This window comes from Passer montanus, unplaced genomic scaffold (genome assembly GCF_014805655.1).
Source record: "Passer montanus isolate IOZ18808 unplaced genomic scaffold, ASM1480565v1 scaffold3, whole genome shotgun sequence".
NCBI classification, from domain to species: Eukaryota; Metazoa; Chordata; class Aves; order Passeriformes; family Passeridae; genus Passer; species Passer montanus.
Genome location: NW_024367707.1, coordinates 18,806,881 through 18,823,418, shown reverse-complemented (window position 1 = coordinate 18,823,418; position 16,538 = coordinate 18,806,881). Strand labels below are relative to the sequence as shown.

The 16,538-nt window shown below is 37.8% G+C and overlaps 1 protein-coding gene across 1 annotated transcript in view; it reads left to right on the top strand.

Annotated features, from left to right (window-relative positions):
- Position 1: 1 nt before the first annotated feature.
- MRPS9 (mitochondrial ribosomal protein S9) overlaps positions 2–16,538 on the top strand; it is a gene marked incomplete at its 5' end in the record, with an annotated part of 34,636 nt that continues 18,099 nt past the window's right edge. The window contains 4 exons of the mRNA XM_039714421.1: positions 2–61; positions 7,016–7,195; positions 15,849–15,911; positions 15,995–16,025. Of these exons, the coding sequence (XP_039570355.1) occupies positions 2–61; positions 7,016–7,195; positions 15,849–15,911; positions 15,995–16,025 (334 nt within the window). The remainder of the gene's footprint in view (positions 62–7,015; positions 7,196–15,848; positions 15,912–15,994; positions 16,026–16,538) is intronic.

Genomic DNA, 16,538 nt, shown 5'->3' with positions numbered 1-16,538 from the left:
GGCGGCCGTGGGGCGCGTGCTGCGGCTGTGCCGCCGCTGGGGCGCGGGGCCGCGCGCGCAGGTGAGAGCCGGGCGGGCGGTGAGGGGCCGGGAACGGCCCCGAGGGAACGGCCCGAGGGAACGGGCCCGAGGGAATGACCCCACGGGAATGACCCCACGGGAATGGGACCGAGGGAATGGGCCCGAGGGGCGACATTGCCTGGGAGGCCCCGGTGTGCTGCTGCCCCTGCTCCTGGGCCGGCGGGGCTGAGGCAGCCCTGCGTGGGGAGTGTGGAGGGCTGGGCGTCTGTTCCGTGAGCTGTGTTTGTTTGCCGTGATGTGGAGCAGAAGAAGCTTGGTTTAGCCTAGAATTACCAGAGCTGTATATAGAGCAAAGCCAGCGCAAAAGATGGCAGTTTTTAGGTTGATAATTTTGAATGATAAACTGAAACACGAGAAGTTCCACCTCAACATGAAGAAGAACTTCTTTACACTGATGTTGGCAGGGACTGGAGTCTCCCTGCCCGGGGACCTTCCAAAGCACTTGGAAGCATTCCTGTCTTAGGTGCTCCAGGTGGCCTTGCCTTGGCAGCGGGGTTGGACTGGATGATCCCTGAGGTCTCTTCCAGCCCTGACAATGCTGTGATTCTGTGCATGGTGTTCGCTCAGCAGGTGAGTAGATCATGAGGCACAGAATCACAGAAAGACTGGGGTTGGAAAGGATCTTAAAGATACCTGCTCCAGGTGGCCTTGCCTTGGCAGGGGGTTGGACTGGATGATCCCAGAGGTCTCTTCCAGCCCTGACAATGCTGTGATTCTGTGCATGGTGTTCGCTCAGCAGGTGAGTAGATCATGAGGCACAGAATCACAGAAAGACTGGGGTTGGAAAGGATCTTAAAGACCACCTAGTTCCAACCCCTGTGCCATGGGCAGGGATTTGTCCACTAGACCAGGTTGCACAGGGCAAGTCTCTGGAACCTGCAGTGGAGAGAGAAATGTGCTCCACAAGTGAGGTAATTTCTGATTAAACAGAATCGTTTTGTTTTGGGGGGTAGGGGTGTTCAGCTGATTACCATGTAATTAAAAGCTTAGCTGCTCTCAGTATTGTTTGTGCAGTGGTATTTGATACACCTGTATATATATTTAATCAGTGAGCAGCAAGTGGATAAAAAGGCCTGCTGGTAATGCTTTCAAGTTACAAAGTAATTTAGGATAATATGGCCTGAAGAACTGTTGGTGACTGAACTAAACCAACCCATGGGGTAACAGAAGAAAGACGCAGTAAGAAAATGAAATGTAATACCGGAAGGAGCAATTTGAGCTATTTATATTGGTTACATCTAGATTAACTTTACTCATTAGGGATAAAGACTTGGTGCCCACGTGAGTGGTTCTTTATGCAGCAGTCAGGAATACATGCTCTTAAGGTGTGTAAGGAATGACAAAGAATAAAGCTGCAAATATTCTAATACTTGATTTCATTCTCAGTTGGAATAGTTTATGTTACTTTTGTTGTCTGTGTCAAAAGTATGATTATGATAGTAACTTGGTTTTCCTGGTGAGGCACATCCTTAAGTTTTAAGATTTTTATTGTAAATGAGAGAGTGTTCTCAAAGGAGAAGTTACAGAGGAGACACAGGACTGGAAGGGACCTTGAGGGATTATTTATCTATTCCTCAGTACCTAAGCCTGTGGCTATACACAAATTGTCTAGCTGTCTGTGAACCAAAGGATATGAAGAGAACTAATGGGAGACAGGCCCCAGAAACCTTAGAGACTCTTCTGTCCATTAGATGTAGTTAACTTGTGGAACTGTTTGGTGAGAATGTTCAGGATGGCAAACATTTATGTGACTACAAAAAGCAAGTTGAGAAACTTGGAAGAACATGCCACTGAACACCATTAAAAAAGAAGATAGTGGCATGCCTGAACTATAGATTGCTGGAAACTAGGCAAGTGCCCTGGGAAAATAGTCACTACCTGTTTGTCCTGTCCTTGTGTCTCTCATACAGGCTGTGTTTGACAGCAGGGTGGAAGTTGATGTATCCATGTTCTGACCTGCTATAACAATTTCTTATGTTAACCACTTACCTCTCCTGACTGTTTGGAAATTTTTTTTATGATGCTTGTCCTAAAAATACCTTGCAGTTGTTTAGTTCATTATTTCGTGTCTTAGTGGGAGAAAATGTTTGATTTCTTAACTTTAAAGTTTCTTGCATGAGGAGGCAAAATGGAAGAGGAACTTTGTAATTCCAGGTCCCTTAGTATTGACTGAGCAACAGGTGTAGTTTCCTATTCTTCCAATAAGCAAATGGCAGAGATGTAGTGCTAGTTATAAAGAAAAAAGGGTCTAGCTTGGTTGCTATCTGTCATTTACTCTGATGTGATTGAATAGCTATTCTCAGCAGAAGAGTTCAGAGTTCCTATTTAATTTGATTGGGTTGAGTACTTTATCTAAATCACTGTGGATGTTATATGCATCAACATCAGAAAGAGATTATGGTACTTTGGTGACAGACTTTCAGAACTACATACTTGAAACGTAAGAGAAGCCTTTTTTGCAGTTGTTAACTAAGATACAACTGAAAAGCCTCTTAGTACCTGAAAATTTGAGCCTAAAACCAACCAGATCTGAATTCTGTTCCTGGTTCTACACATCTGACTTTTGCTATGCATTGATGCATTTAGAGCTGTTTTTTACTTCCCCACGATACAGCAAAACGTAATATGTAGATTTGGTTAAACATGCACAGAAAGCAGGCTTTCTGAGCAGGTGAGGTACAGTTCTGTGGTTACCTGCCAAAGGACTTAATTTTGAAAAAAAAATACTTCTGATGAAATACTTTTGAAATCAAGTATAAAAAATAACATCAAATCACTTATGCATATTTGCTGACATCTTGTGATGCTTTCCGATGTGTTCTGCAAAATGCTTCTGAGACATCAGTCTGATACTGGTTCACATAATTAGTTTGTAGGCCAACTAAAATCTAAGATTATATCAATGTTGTTTTAAATAAATCAATTAAAACACATTTTGTGAAACAGTGCTCTAGAAATCCAAAACTCACTTACTGAAGAAAAAGCAATTCTTTAGAAATTACGGTGGCTCTAGCATTTAAATTCTGTATAATTGCTATGTAAAAAATGTTTTTTCTTGTGCAACAAGTACACAGAGTCTTGCATGTCTGCTGGATTCAATAGCAGCAACTGTGCCAGTAGCTGGAGTATTGGACACTGGGCAGCTTTAGTCCTGTGTACTGATGTAGTGATACAGCTCCAGTTCCACATCCCTTAGTGAAGTCCTACCCCAGACTTGTACCCCAGCTTCTTGGTACAAATTTGTTTGTGCACTGCATGGTTTTTGAAAAGGAGGTGGTTGAAGTCTGTAGTTTAGAGCATGGAAGAATCATGAAAATGGTGCAACAGTATCTGTGCCTTGTCATTTGATGTCATTTTCTGCCTCTGTAACTGTGTCTTGTTGTAAAAGGAACAACTTTTGGGCTTGAATTTAAATCTCCTGACTCTAGTCCATCTTTCCTCCCATTCTAAAAGTATGGGAAACGACTTCTCTGTTGGTTTGGTTTATATCCGTGTAACTCCAGTGAAGCAAAATGAACAGGATGAGTAAACACAGTCCTAGTTACTTCTGTTCTTGGAAGAAAATAGGCCAGAGAAGTTGAAGTTGTCTGAAAATACTATTTTCTAAGGCAAATTTAACATAAGCTGATTTTCTGTAAATTTATGGTCTCCCTGTAAAGTCAGGATTTGCCAAACAGTTTTGGTTCTAGGTTGCTCAGATAGGAGTTGCGAAGGAAGGGTTAATCACAATGAGTTGTGTCCAGAAGTAAAGGCTTTCCCATGTTCTGGTGGAAGAGCATATTATTTCATGACCATTGCTAATGAGCATTAATGTTATTTTTAAAATGCTGAGGCTGCTGTCTTCAGTAATGCTTTATGAAATGTGTGAGAAGTGAATGCAAACCTCTGTGGTTTCCTCTACAAAGTAGAGGAGCATGCTTTCTTGTTTGACTGAAATGCCAGAAGCATTTAGCTGTGCTTTGCCGTTTCTGCCCGTGCCACCCATGAAATAGTGCTCTTATCCCAGAAGAGGTACCCAATACAATAGATATTAATTTACATAAGAGGCTGTTTTCTAATTATGAACAGTTTGTGTGTCCAGGGACTTTTGATTAGTGACGAATTGAAACTAGGGAAGAATATGAATAGCTTGAGGGAAGAACGACAAAAATGAGAAAATTACAATAGAAATTGACAGGAATAAGATGAAAGCAATCTTTTTTAAAGTAGTCTGTTTAAAGCATACCAGAGAGAAAGCTGTTTTGGGCCAAGTAATAAGGAATCATATGTTCATTAACAAGAATTACAAATAATTAGTTACTATTAAGACAAGTTAGACAGAAGATGAATTGAATTCTTTCCTGAGGAGTGACTAGGAGAGAAGAATAGGGAATACATGGAGATACCTTTGCTTCCCTCACTGCTTTATAAGGAAATCACCAGTGCTTTGCCTGTGGAAAATGTGTACATTTAAAATTTTGATTATTTTTCTTTTAATTCTGTATATGTCAGTGTTTCCTCACAGGAAACATGAATATTAAAGAGAAAAGAAAAGGGAAGAGACAAACCAGGATTAGTGCAGCATGCAATATGTATAAGCTCTGGAGAAAATGAAGCAGCAACAGGCTCTTCTGCACCAAATTCTACCTTAGACCTGTTTTAAATCTTTTCTAGCAGAGGTATGTGTTACTTTTCTGAGGTTCATACCCTGAAGGGCAAATCTTTTCAGGTAAAAGCACAGAGGGTCAGTCCCTTCTGACTCATGTGATATTATTCAAAGATTACCCTCTATATCAAACCTGGTTGAATTCATGGGACCGGTCTTTCAGCCCAGACATGGGCTATATACAGGTTTAAGGCTGCATGTTGTAGTCTTCACTTCAAACTGAAATTTCAAGGTGAGTTGTTACGTCTTGTATATTGAACACTGACACAGGCTTGGATGGGTAAATTGGTCATGAGCAGCTTTATGTATGTGCAGCAAATTAGATGAGTTGGATCAGTCCATCCTGGACTGCCAGATGTCCAAAATACCAACTGGTTTCTGTGAAAGTACAAAGAAAAGCTGTGTTTCATTTCCTGTTAGTGTAGGACTTGACCATGTAATGGAGAACACCAGAAGCTTCTTGTTACAGGAGAAGTTCTTGTAAGCTAACTGACGTTGCTAACAGAAGGTACAAATTTGATCTGCTTTTCTGTTTGCCTTGCAAATACATTTAATGTAATCTTGTTTTGATGAGACATGTGTTTGTATTGTTGTGGTTATAACTGGGTTTTGAGATTACTGTTGTTTGTTAGTTACAGGAAGGTAGCAAGTGTTTTATTTATATCAGCTGAGCTCAGAAGGGTGAAATCCATCAAAATTCTCAGCATGTCTAAATTGTGGTTTGAAGACAATTCTCATGACTTAGAGAACATTGAATAATTTTGAATACTACCTTTGTTCTGTTCCTTGTAATCAGAATACTAACTATTGCACATTGATGCATGTGTTTGGTTTTTAATGTTTTGCTGAAGGTAGACTGAGGCTGCAGCTCCCAGAGCATCAGGGGCAATTTAATCATTTGCTTAAGGAAATGAGGGTAAAGAAAGGACTCCCCCTCCACTTTCTTTCTCCCAGTTGAGTGTTTCAGCCACCTTCTTGTTGCAGCTTTGGCAATTCTCTGAAAAGTGATCTCCGAACTGCTCAGACTTCCCAGCTCAGCTGCGAATTGCCTGCTTGATGAAGCAGAAGTTAGTGTTCTGGCCCGTGTAGGCAGCTGAGTTGGCTTGCACAGGAGTCCTGTGCCAGAGCTGGCACAGGGCGAGTAAAGGGAGTGGAGCAAAGAATGCTGGCAGGGGTGAACGGTGCCATGGGTGCTCTCTGCCTTGTGAGGCTGCACTGTCTCCTCACAAAGCCTAGCCTGGCGTGTTGAAGGGATGGGGGTGAAGCCTTTCAGGGTACTGTGTGATGAACAAAACTTGGCATTTTTCTGAATCAGAAGTGATTCTTTTTCTGTCTTTGCTTTTCTGTCTCACATTGCTTTCTTTCTTGTAATTCCCTCCCTCCCCTCCCACAGAAGACCACACAAATAATCAGTTCTCATTCAGTTCGTAGAATAGTTAAGCTGCCGAGAACTTTAATACTAATGTTGAAGAGCCAAAATAGTGCATAATATTGACACTAGGCCAGAATTGAGACATTACAGCTCTGTCAGTGAAGCTCCTCTTTGTCTGGCAGAGAGCATCAGTGAAATTAGTCATCTTAACAGCTGATTGTCTTCATAGAAGTGAGACCAAACCTGTGTGCCTAAGAAGGTACCTGCCCTCTGAGTTGTGACTTGAACTGGTACAATGCTCGGTAGTATTGGCTGCTGGACTACCCTGCTAGTTTTCTAGTTGGTCTACTTGAGACAGTGAAGTAGCTTAAGAGCCATTCTGGCACCACAAACAAGGAAGGAGCATGCCTTGGCCTTTCCAGAGCTTTTAGCAGTATTTGGTCGGTGGCTTCTGAAAAGCCGCTAGACAGCTGCCCCACATATTCTTACCATGCTTTGTTGTGGTGCCATCACTTCAGGTGAAGGCAAAACCTGCTTATTTGCTGGTGTTTTTTTTATTTTCTTTTGTGTTGGGATCTGTTGATCAGTGCTGTTCCTTTCTTTTGCTGGAGGATGTTCCTGACTTAGGGTATGCTGTGTATCCTTCCATCAAAAAAAAATCTTCTAAATTAATTGTAATGTGTGAAAATGTGAAGGTTTTAGAATGTGTTTATCTGTTCATGGATGTTAAACCATTGGAAGAAAATGGTTTAATGAGTAATAATGCTTTTCCTGACTTACTCCTGTGATGTGTTGAATCTTGTTATGGGAATGAATAACTTGCTATAGTATTCATGCATTCGTTTTATTTAGTGCTCACTATGCCAGAAATGTAAAATAAATCTCTTTTTTTTTTTTTTTTTTTTTTGTTTTGTTAGACATTAAGGCTGATCTGTACCACTACAGCAGTGCAGAGGAAAAATGTAGGAGCCTCAGGACCTGAAAAGTACACAGAAGCATTTATTAAAAAACAGATTGAAGAGTTCAACCTAGGAAAGAGACATTTAGCCAACATGATGGGAGAAGATCCAGAAACTTTTACCCAAGAGGATATTGATGTAAGTACAGTTGCTCTGTTGGAGAAGTAATTTACTGTAGAGTTTCAGATATTGAAAGCACTTTACTTCAGCATGAGCCCCTCAGCTCTCTGTGAATTTTAATCAAACTGTCAGAATAAGCAAGAATGCTGCTATACATTGCAAACATTGCAACTGTGACTGTGAATAGACATTCTACTTCTGCTACCATGTGAGGTCAGACATCCCAGTATAGAGCTGTATACTATATCTTGTTAAAGCACAGTAGGTTCTTTTTAAAAGTGCTAATGGATAATCCCCTTGATCTCAGGTTATAAGAGGCACTGTAAAGGTTTATGTAGCATTTCAAAACGTTCACTCACAATTTGACCTGCTGTGTATATTTAGGGTTTTCTTCTGTGATACAGTGGTTGCTGGTAACATATATTAAATTTTATAGGATGTTTTATAATCAATGGACTGGTTTAGATTGAGGATTTTAATGTAGATGTGAATTTAAGCTCTTATCAATATCTACAAACATACTGTTTTATTGTCATTCCCTCTCATGACTGGCAGATGGGTGGCCTCCTTTTTCTGTCATTTAGGCTCATGTAAAGATAAGCTCCCTTTCACTCAGAAAAATGTTTTGTTGCATGAATTATTTTTTTTCTTCTTTTATTTTTATGTCTCACCTGGCCTTCACTTCTGTCATATCTGTCTTATTTTATCATACATCAGAGGTAGGAAGGAGAAATGTCATTTGGTGACATTCACTCTTAGGTGAAGCTGTGTGAAGTCTCATGGCTGAAGTTTTCTTTGCACAGCAGCAACACTACTGCTGTAGCCAAGGCTACCAGTGTGCCAGCCGGTCCCTTAGGATAGAGGTAGTGATGTGTAAGTGCAAATCAAGAGGTGTCCATGGTTTAGTTTTTTCAGGGAGAGGAGATTTGTTTGTTGCCTCTCTCAGTGGCAAAATTCTGTCTGTGTGGCTGTGTCCATTTGAAAGGTCTTGGCAGTGTGCTTATGCCAAGAAATGGTATGTAGGTTGTGATACAGGCTCATTTCAAACATGTTTGACAGGCTTCAAAACTAAGTTCTAAAAATAGGCAGCAAGGTACAGCAATCCAGAGTAATGGCCTGTTGAGGAAAAGGCTGAAATAAGACTTGAGTTTTATCAGGTATCAGAAAATCCATAAAGGCAGCTTGAGTTCAGGTCACAAATCCATAGGAAATCAAGCTTTGTGAGTGCAAAGCTATGCACTGATACTGCATATGTGTAGAGATATAGGGATCTCTCTGCCCTTCTACAAGCAAGTGCCAGTGCAGAGACCCTGCCAGTCTAGGTGTAAGTAGGTAAGGTCGACAGTAAAAGTATTCATTGAGGTCAGCAGTAACACCAGGCTGTTTCTTTACATTGGCTATTTTGTTTCTCTGCAAACTGTAAAATTTCCTTTCCATGTATTTTCAGGTGGTTTTTTTTTCTTCCCTTTAATAATGTTTATTTTTTTGAGTTACTTTTTTGTAAAATAAACATGCACCAGTCTACCATGTCAGAATACTTCCCATGTTAATACAGTACAGTGATGATGCTGATAGTTCCGTTTGCCTGAAAGGTTAATGATAGGAGAATTTATTAATCTGTAGTCTGGCTTCCTTCCTTCCTTGACAGTGTCTAGGGGGAAGGCTTCTAGAAAGCAAGAAATGCAAAATGACCATGTCTGTGTAGTGGTTTCTTCTTTATAAAGCCACAGCACTATGATCATTTGCACAACATTAACTAAGCTCCACCATTAGTAAAAGCAGACTCATTCTGGAAATTGGCTTTTACAAATGCAGTGCAGGTGACAAGTATGGGACTGCTTTGCAGACTGCTTCTGAAATGATGGAGAAGTGGGGCCAGAAGAGTAGTTTTGGTGATAGCAAATATCTGCCGTTTGATTTCTTCATATTCCATCAGGTGTTGGAAAGTAATTAGAGTGTGTAATAGTGTCTGCTATGCATAATTAAATTTCTGTTATAAAAATATAAAAGCTCCTTAAGCACTGGCAGGAGAATTACCAAGCTTTACATTTTGAACAGCAGTAATTCTTTCTGATGAGTACTTATATACCTCCATGTCTTCTGCTGTTAATCAGTCTTTGCAGTGTATTTCAAAAGTAGACATCCTAGGATTCTGTCCTTCACTGGAGTTTTAGGTAGAGTTTATTAAAAGCTAAACCTTGTGAAGTTTTAAAAAAGGAAAATAAGTTGACTTACTTGCTAATCCTTGGATGTTGTGGAAGCAGAATTGCCTCTTACTGATGCTTTTATTTAGGAATGAAAAGTTAAGCTGTGCATTACAACAGTATTTCTGGAGGAGAAAAAAAAATCCAGCAAATTGATATATAACTCTGCACAAGTCTACCAATTGCTTTTTAATTGGTATTATAGACCTCACTCTGAAGCTAGGATGTTTTATTCTCCTATGTGTGAATATGTGCTATGAAGTTTTTCTAATTGATTTGCTTTGCCCATTCCATTTGATGTATCATTTTTCACAATATTTCATAATTTGTGCTCATTTCTAATGAACAGAGTCGTTAGGACAGGCATGTCTAAGTACAACTGACAGCTAACATTAGGTGCCAGATGCAGTTTATAAAGCTATGTAGAACTGCAGAGAACAGTTTAAATAAATTAGCACCTGTACATTAGTCTCACTTGCTGGTAATTTATAAGCGAATCAGTAGAGATGACATTTAGGTAAGTCATTGATCAAGTTAACAGCTGCATACCCACTGCCCAGCTGGGATACCTAATTAATAGAGATTGCAGTCCTGACCTAGTGCTTTTCCCTGTTTGAGTCTGTAATCCTTTTATTTTGTGATTTAACTTCTAACTTTCGGTTGTAGTAAACAGCCCACAGCCATTTTCCACCGTCAGTTCTGTGATATTCCACTTTAAAGCCCAGGAATCTAAGTAAGATTAATACAAGAACTGTGTCTTAAGCTTCATGACCTATTTATATGCCAGTATTTTTATTATTCATTTTTATGCAGTCACTAAATGCTCTCTCAGATACGAGCTCATCATAAAGCAATACTCTTTCCTTTAAGAGTTAGTAAAACTCAAAAGCTAAAGATCTGCATTCATTTTTGCTTGTTGTCTGTCTTATGACTTAATAGATTGTTGTCAAGCAGATGGAATAATTTGAGCATAAAATATATATTTTCCTCTACTAGCATTTATACTGTTGGAAAAATACCAGTAAGATAGTTAACTGTGAAAATGTTAAATGTTGAAAGACTTAATTCCTCATCAGGTTTCTTTCAAAAAAATAAGGCTGCTTTCATGAAAAATTGCTTGTATCCAGTTGCTTTTAAAGGTGACTCGGCACATCTCCTTTCTAAATAATGTTCAAATTTTAGCAACACAGAGTATTAGAAATAAGTGAATATTGGCAAATGTGAAATGTCAGAAATGTTATTCAGAACGAAAAGTGTTTCAGAACTGCCTGTTGCCTGCAAGAAGAGTGTCTTGTCCAGCATTGTCCTTAAAATAAATAGGGGATTTTAAAATGTGTTTCAGAACTGCCTGTTGTCTGCAAGAAGAAGAAGAGTGTCTTGTCCAGCATTGTCCTTAAAATAAATAGGGGATTTTGGATTTATTTAAGTAGTTGAAGCTAGAATGCTTTTCCCAACTCTTTTTATTTTTTTTCCCCAGTGGAAGCAAACTCTGCATCAGTATTTTTTTACTTCTGCATCAATCTGAGCTGATGACTGCTGTATTTTTTTTACTCTTTCTAATATTGTTCTATATTTTGAAAAAATTAAATAAAGATAGAAATAAAGACTTTTTTTTCAACAGATTTTTTTGAATTTTTTTTTCTCTGCAAGCCCATGACAAGACATTAATTTTCATTTTGAAAGTGATTACATAGTATAAAAATAATGTAATATTTAAAAAGGTAGGGTTTTTCATATAATGACTGTGGATTGTTTTGCTTGTTTTGTTTTTTTCCAATGATAGAGTTAAAATGGTATGTCACTTTGGACTTGAAACTTATTTCTATACAAGCTAGAATTTAGCTGTAGATGAACAGTGATGGGGGTAGTTTCAATAAATTTTAGTTGTTAGAGGAGGGGTTTGTTTTGCAATATAAACTTTGTTGTGTCCCTTTTTTTTTTTTTTTGGGTGGGGGGGCATTGTGGTTTGTTTTGTTCTTAACCTTTTCTGTCCTGTTAAATAAAAAAGAGATGTTTCAGAGTTTACATTATTTGTTTTGCAATATAAAATTCGTTGTGTTACTTTTTTTTTTTGGGTGGGGGGCATTGTGGTTTGTTTTGTTCTTGACCTTTTCTGTCCTGTTAAATAAAAAAGAGATGTTTCAGAGTTTACATTTTGTGTCCCATTTTTGTTTCATTCATTCCTGGGTTTACCCCACATATTCTGGATTTTGGATGCTGAAAACTGTTAAAGAATACTGCTAGTGTGGTTAGAAGGAAAACAGCTGTTCCAGAAAACATTTCAGTCTGAGAGGTGATGAAGTACAGTGACTAAATGATGTGATTCAAGAGGCACAGTTTAAGAAGGGAAGTGGCTCTCTTATGATCAAGTTGAGGAGTAGAAGCTGAAACAGCTTTTGCTCAGGTGTTTCATTAAAATGTTATGGCATAAAGTGTCACTTCTCACTTCAGTGTTTTGATGATTAAAATTTCGTGTATATTTAAAAAGGAATGAGCTGGATTCTTGAGCCTGCTGCCAAAAAGGGTGCTGCTGCAAAGGAGCCCCAGGATAGAGGTGGTGTTTGTGGTTTTTAAAATTTTTTTTCTTCTTTCCTTTTCCCTAAAATACCTTTCTTCACTGGATGCTACTTAAATAATTGTCTTTGCACATGTTTTGAGCAATGGGAATTAGTGGAATGTTTTGTGTTTGAGCTTCAATAAAAATGAGCAAGACCAATTGGAGAACTGAACTGTTGAAGTCTCCTATCCCAATATAGCTCAGTCACCTCAATTTGAATTGAAGTATTGAAATCTTAGTTTCTCAAGACATTGGGTAAAAAAAGCAAAAGAAAAAGTAACTCTTACTGACCCAGCTGAACTCGTTTGATGCAGAGTTAGTCTCTGATGTGTGAGAAAATAAGCAAACAACTTCTTGGCTTGTAGGGAGGTGGTAGAAAGGAAAGGATGATCAGAAGTCAGATGTGCAACATCCACAGGGAGGAAAAAGGGTGAGGATGTGGCAGGTACACTGAATTTACATGACATACATATGCAGTGCTGGACAGGTTATTTAATTAATTGGTTTGTGTGTTTGAAGGAATGCCAGATTTTTTGGGTTTCTCTGGTTTTTGGGTTTTTTTCCTTAATAGGGATGTAAGGTTGTACTTGTTATTCCAACTGGCTTGAATTCAAATTTAAAACTGCAAGTGAAAGACATTTTCGTCCTGTGGGCAGTATACTGACTCTTCTGGTCCCTCAACAAATGATAATATTAGCAGGATTTGTTTTAGTTTGGTACAGGAAAGTTAAGTTTACCTATTGTACAGTTTAAGAAATGCCAGATGTAAACAAACTGTCTTGTTACTAACGTGTTCATTGTGACCTGCTCTTTTTAAAGGTGTGGCTACTGGGTATTTTCCTCTTCTCTGTGGATCAACAGTGAAATTCAAAATGAAAGATGTTCAAATCCTTAAAAGACATGACTAATTTTTTTAATAACTCATAGCAGAAACAGACTGTACCCATGCCACCTTTTTCAAGTAATTTATGTAGTTATTTTTGGAAATACTATTGTGTTATTAAGTACCAGGATTTTTAATTGGGATTCTCCTGAAAATAATTATGGGTATTTCACTTTTAGAAATTTGTGGTTGATTTCCAAAAACTGTGGCAACAGTGTGGTTTATCAAACAGAATGTGAAATAGCAGCCCCAGAACCTGTGGAGTCTAGAATGGGGGGAGTATATCTTCTATAGCTGACATGATCACACTGAGAAAGTAGTTTTTCACATCCAGCACAATAGTTTCTTTAATCTGGAGTTCAAATCCAAATAAGCACTAAAAAAAGGGTATGGGCCAGGACCCTTGTGGTCAAAACCACTTCTGGAATGGGAAACTTCAGTTAAATGTAAAGGTTTCTTGGGAACTTTACTGTTAGCATTTACACCTTGATTATAAAGTTTTAAGAGGGACATTCACCTGCTTTTTTCTGTTCAGGAAAATGCAACTAACATGCAGCTAATTCTCTATGGAATTTTGGTTTGAGACCTGGAAATTCATGAAGGGAAACCTATCTTCCATATCTGAAGACATTTTAAAAAGATTTCAGGAAAATTATTTCATGGTTATGTGCTTCAGCTGCAGTTTGGAGAGACTAATTCTCATGTAATTGCTCAGATGGATCCACCATCTTTTTATATTGCTAGTACAGTATTTTTAAAAAATATTTCTTTTCTACAAAACTGAAACATTTGCATAGACAAAATCAGCTTCTGTAGATGAAGTTCCCAAGAAGCAGTCTGACTTTATATGTTGTTGGTAAAGTACAGCCTGAGAACCTAGCTGTGTAAAATTAAGAAGAAAATTCTGAATAAAGCTGAACTGAAATCTGTTGCATTCCAGGATAGTTCATCCTTGTTTACTTTCCCATACAAAAGGGAGAAGTCAGACTATTTATTTCCATTTTGCAACAACAACAAAAAAGTTTATAAAATGAGCCATTCTTCTTTAGTTAGTTGTTGTGTGGAAATCTGAGAGTAGATGTTAGGATTTCTTAATACAGTGTGTGTTCATACTGTAGTGTGAAAGACATGAGTATACACTTAGCAATAAAATAAACTTTCCAAGATGTAGAAGGTCTCAGATGGCAGCTACTTTTTTCATTGTAAATGTTAAATTGTTATGTTTGGCATTTATTAAGGTGTCACAGTTACAGTAACTGTTTTGGCTGAGATTCTGGAAATGCTTGTATAAAGATTATGTCTTAAATACACATACAGGCAGTCTCGGGACCCTGTAATAATTTCTTTTAATATATTATATAAGGTGTTGGTTTAACATCATTTGGCTCACAGTAGATTTCTCTCTTGTCATCATAATTAATCCCCATTTGTTCATAAATAGGTGTTCACCTACTGTGTGTATGCATAAAATGCCCATTGACTAACAAATGGGAATACAGTAGTCACTAAGAGAAACAAAATTACCATTTTATAAAATCAAGTTAAGCCTTTTGTTTGCTTCAGAATTCTGAAAATTTCTGTTCAGAATACCAGTAGGGGATTAATGAAAGTAATAGGTTAGGTCTTTTTACACTCCATGCATATTAAATCCGTTGAAGCACTGACAAAGCACTCCAAGTCTATGGAAAAAATTATCAGTAAGTAATAGCCCTAAGGTAGCCTAACTAACAAAGAGCCATTCTTCCTGAGAGAAGATTTTAAACTCAGATTTTATTGTAATTCTACTTTTCTGTGCTGTCTAATGGAAATATAAATGAGGCCACTGCCAGAAGGGTTTATTTGGTTGGTCCGTTTTACTGTACAAGCACAGTATTTCTGTCTGAATCTCTGCTGCCCACTGTCTGAAATTGGCTACATTTGCCAGACTCCTACATCTGGGAGCTTTTGGTGGCTGGATTTTTCTGGTTTGTTTTTACAAACAAGTTAAACAGCTGTGACAAATGCATGTTTTTGCATTATTAAATTATGGTTTAGTTACATTGAAGAGGAAGAGTAAGATGATATTGAACAGAAATGTGTGTCAGGGCTTAACTTTGTAAGTTGCTTTGTCTTGCATTTTGGCCAGAATGGTTTGGAATATTGATACACTACCTTCATTTGTTGTAGGCAAATAATGCTCATTTTATATATCACATAAATACTGGTAAATATTGATTAAGTAAAAAACAAGTATGTACCTTGTACTTAGTGAAAAAAGTAAAAAATAAGTGTGTACTGAATGTTGCATTTTTTTCTAAAGTGTTTTATCAAACCTTCAGATATCTAAGGGAGAAAAAAAAAGATGTCACTTGAGTCTTTCTTCTCTGGGCAGCTAGTTCAAGTTCAGCAAAGATTTTAGTGATTCACAGTTCTTTCCAAATGCAGTGATCAATGAAATGCTTATTTAGGCTATTTAAAATAGCTATTACTGCCACAACAAACATGGCTTTTCAGACTTGAGGAAACTATGTCTGGAAATTGAAGAAAGTGGGATTCTAAATGTTTAAGATTTGGCTTTTTCCTGTTGCCTTTAATAAAATTTCTGTGCTTGGTCTGTCAGTAGGCACTGTTAGCAAGCACTGATATTTTCAGAAAGATAAATAGATAAGTGTTGTGATTTCCTCTGGAAGTCACAGCACTTGAAATTTTACTGGAAAATCATTGCATATAAAGGTGGCCTTTGCACTTGAATGGTTCTGGTAAGTTATGATAAATGCATTCTACCAAAACTAAATTGGACAGAAGAAAGTTCACTCATTCTGATGCAGGAGAGTACAGCTTCAGAATGAGGTTTTACTTCTGACAATTCCAGAGGAAATGATCTGCTTTTCAGCACATCACATATGTGTCATATGTTCTTACTGATTTGGTTGCCTACTGTACAAAAATTATGCTATTTTTTTTGCATAAGAAAGTACGTAATGAATGTTTTTGATTATGCTTTTGTGGGAAAAAAGTCACATACGGGATCTTTCTTCTTGTTTTCAGAGAGCTATTGCCTATCTCTTTCCTTCTGGCTTATTTGACAAACAAGCCAGACCTCTGATGAAGGTAGGATTTCTTGTTACGTTTCTGAGTAACTATTATTTTGAGTAACTTTTTCCTTTTGCTGATATTTTTTCATTTATTTACAGCATCCTAATGAAGTTTTTCCAGAGCAGAGAAGTAAGTGTTCTTGGATACTTATTTTATTATTTCTAAGTATTAGGATTGTCGCATATGTGGAATTTCTTATTTTTATGGATTCTTTGGCTCTTTTCCATACGTTCCTAATGACTGATAAGACATGAGCAGTAAAAGTCTGTTCTGATATTCTGGGTTTTAGGATAAAAATTATTGATCTATTATCGGTCTATATCAGCTCTGATCTTCTCAGAAATTGCATTTACTAAGATAAATGTTTTTCATTGTTTAAAAATAAGCAATAAATAGAATGATGTGTAGAATCTCTTGAAGTCATGGGAAACCCTTTTGTTACATTCAGTAGCTTTTTGTCGTCTATCACCTCCATAAAATATTCATTACTTCTATTTTAAACCAAAAGTTTTCTTTGTAACTTTGCTACTCTACAGGATTAAAAATTACAGGTTTGAATTTTTTCAAATAATAGGCAGAGTGGAGCCACTCCTAATCAGTTGTTTGACCTTAAAGTCCTAACTCTACATGTCTGTCCATACT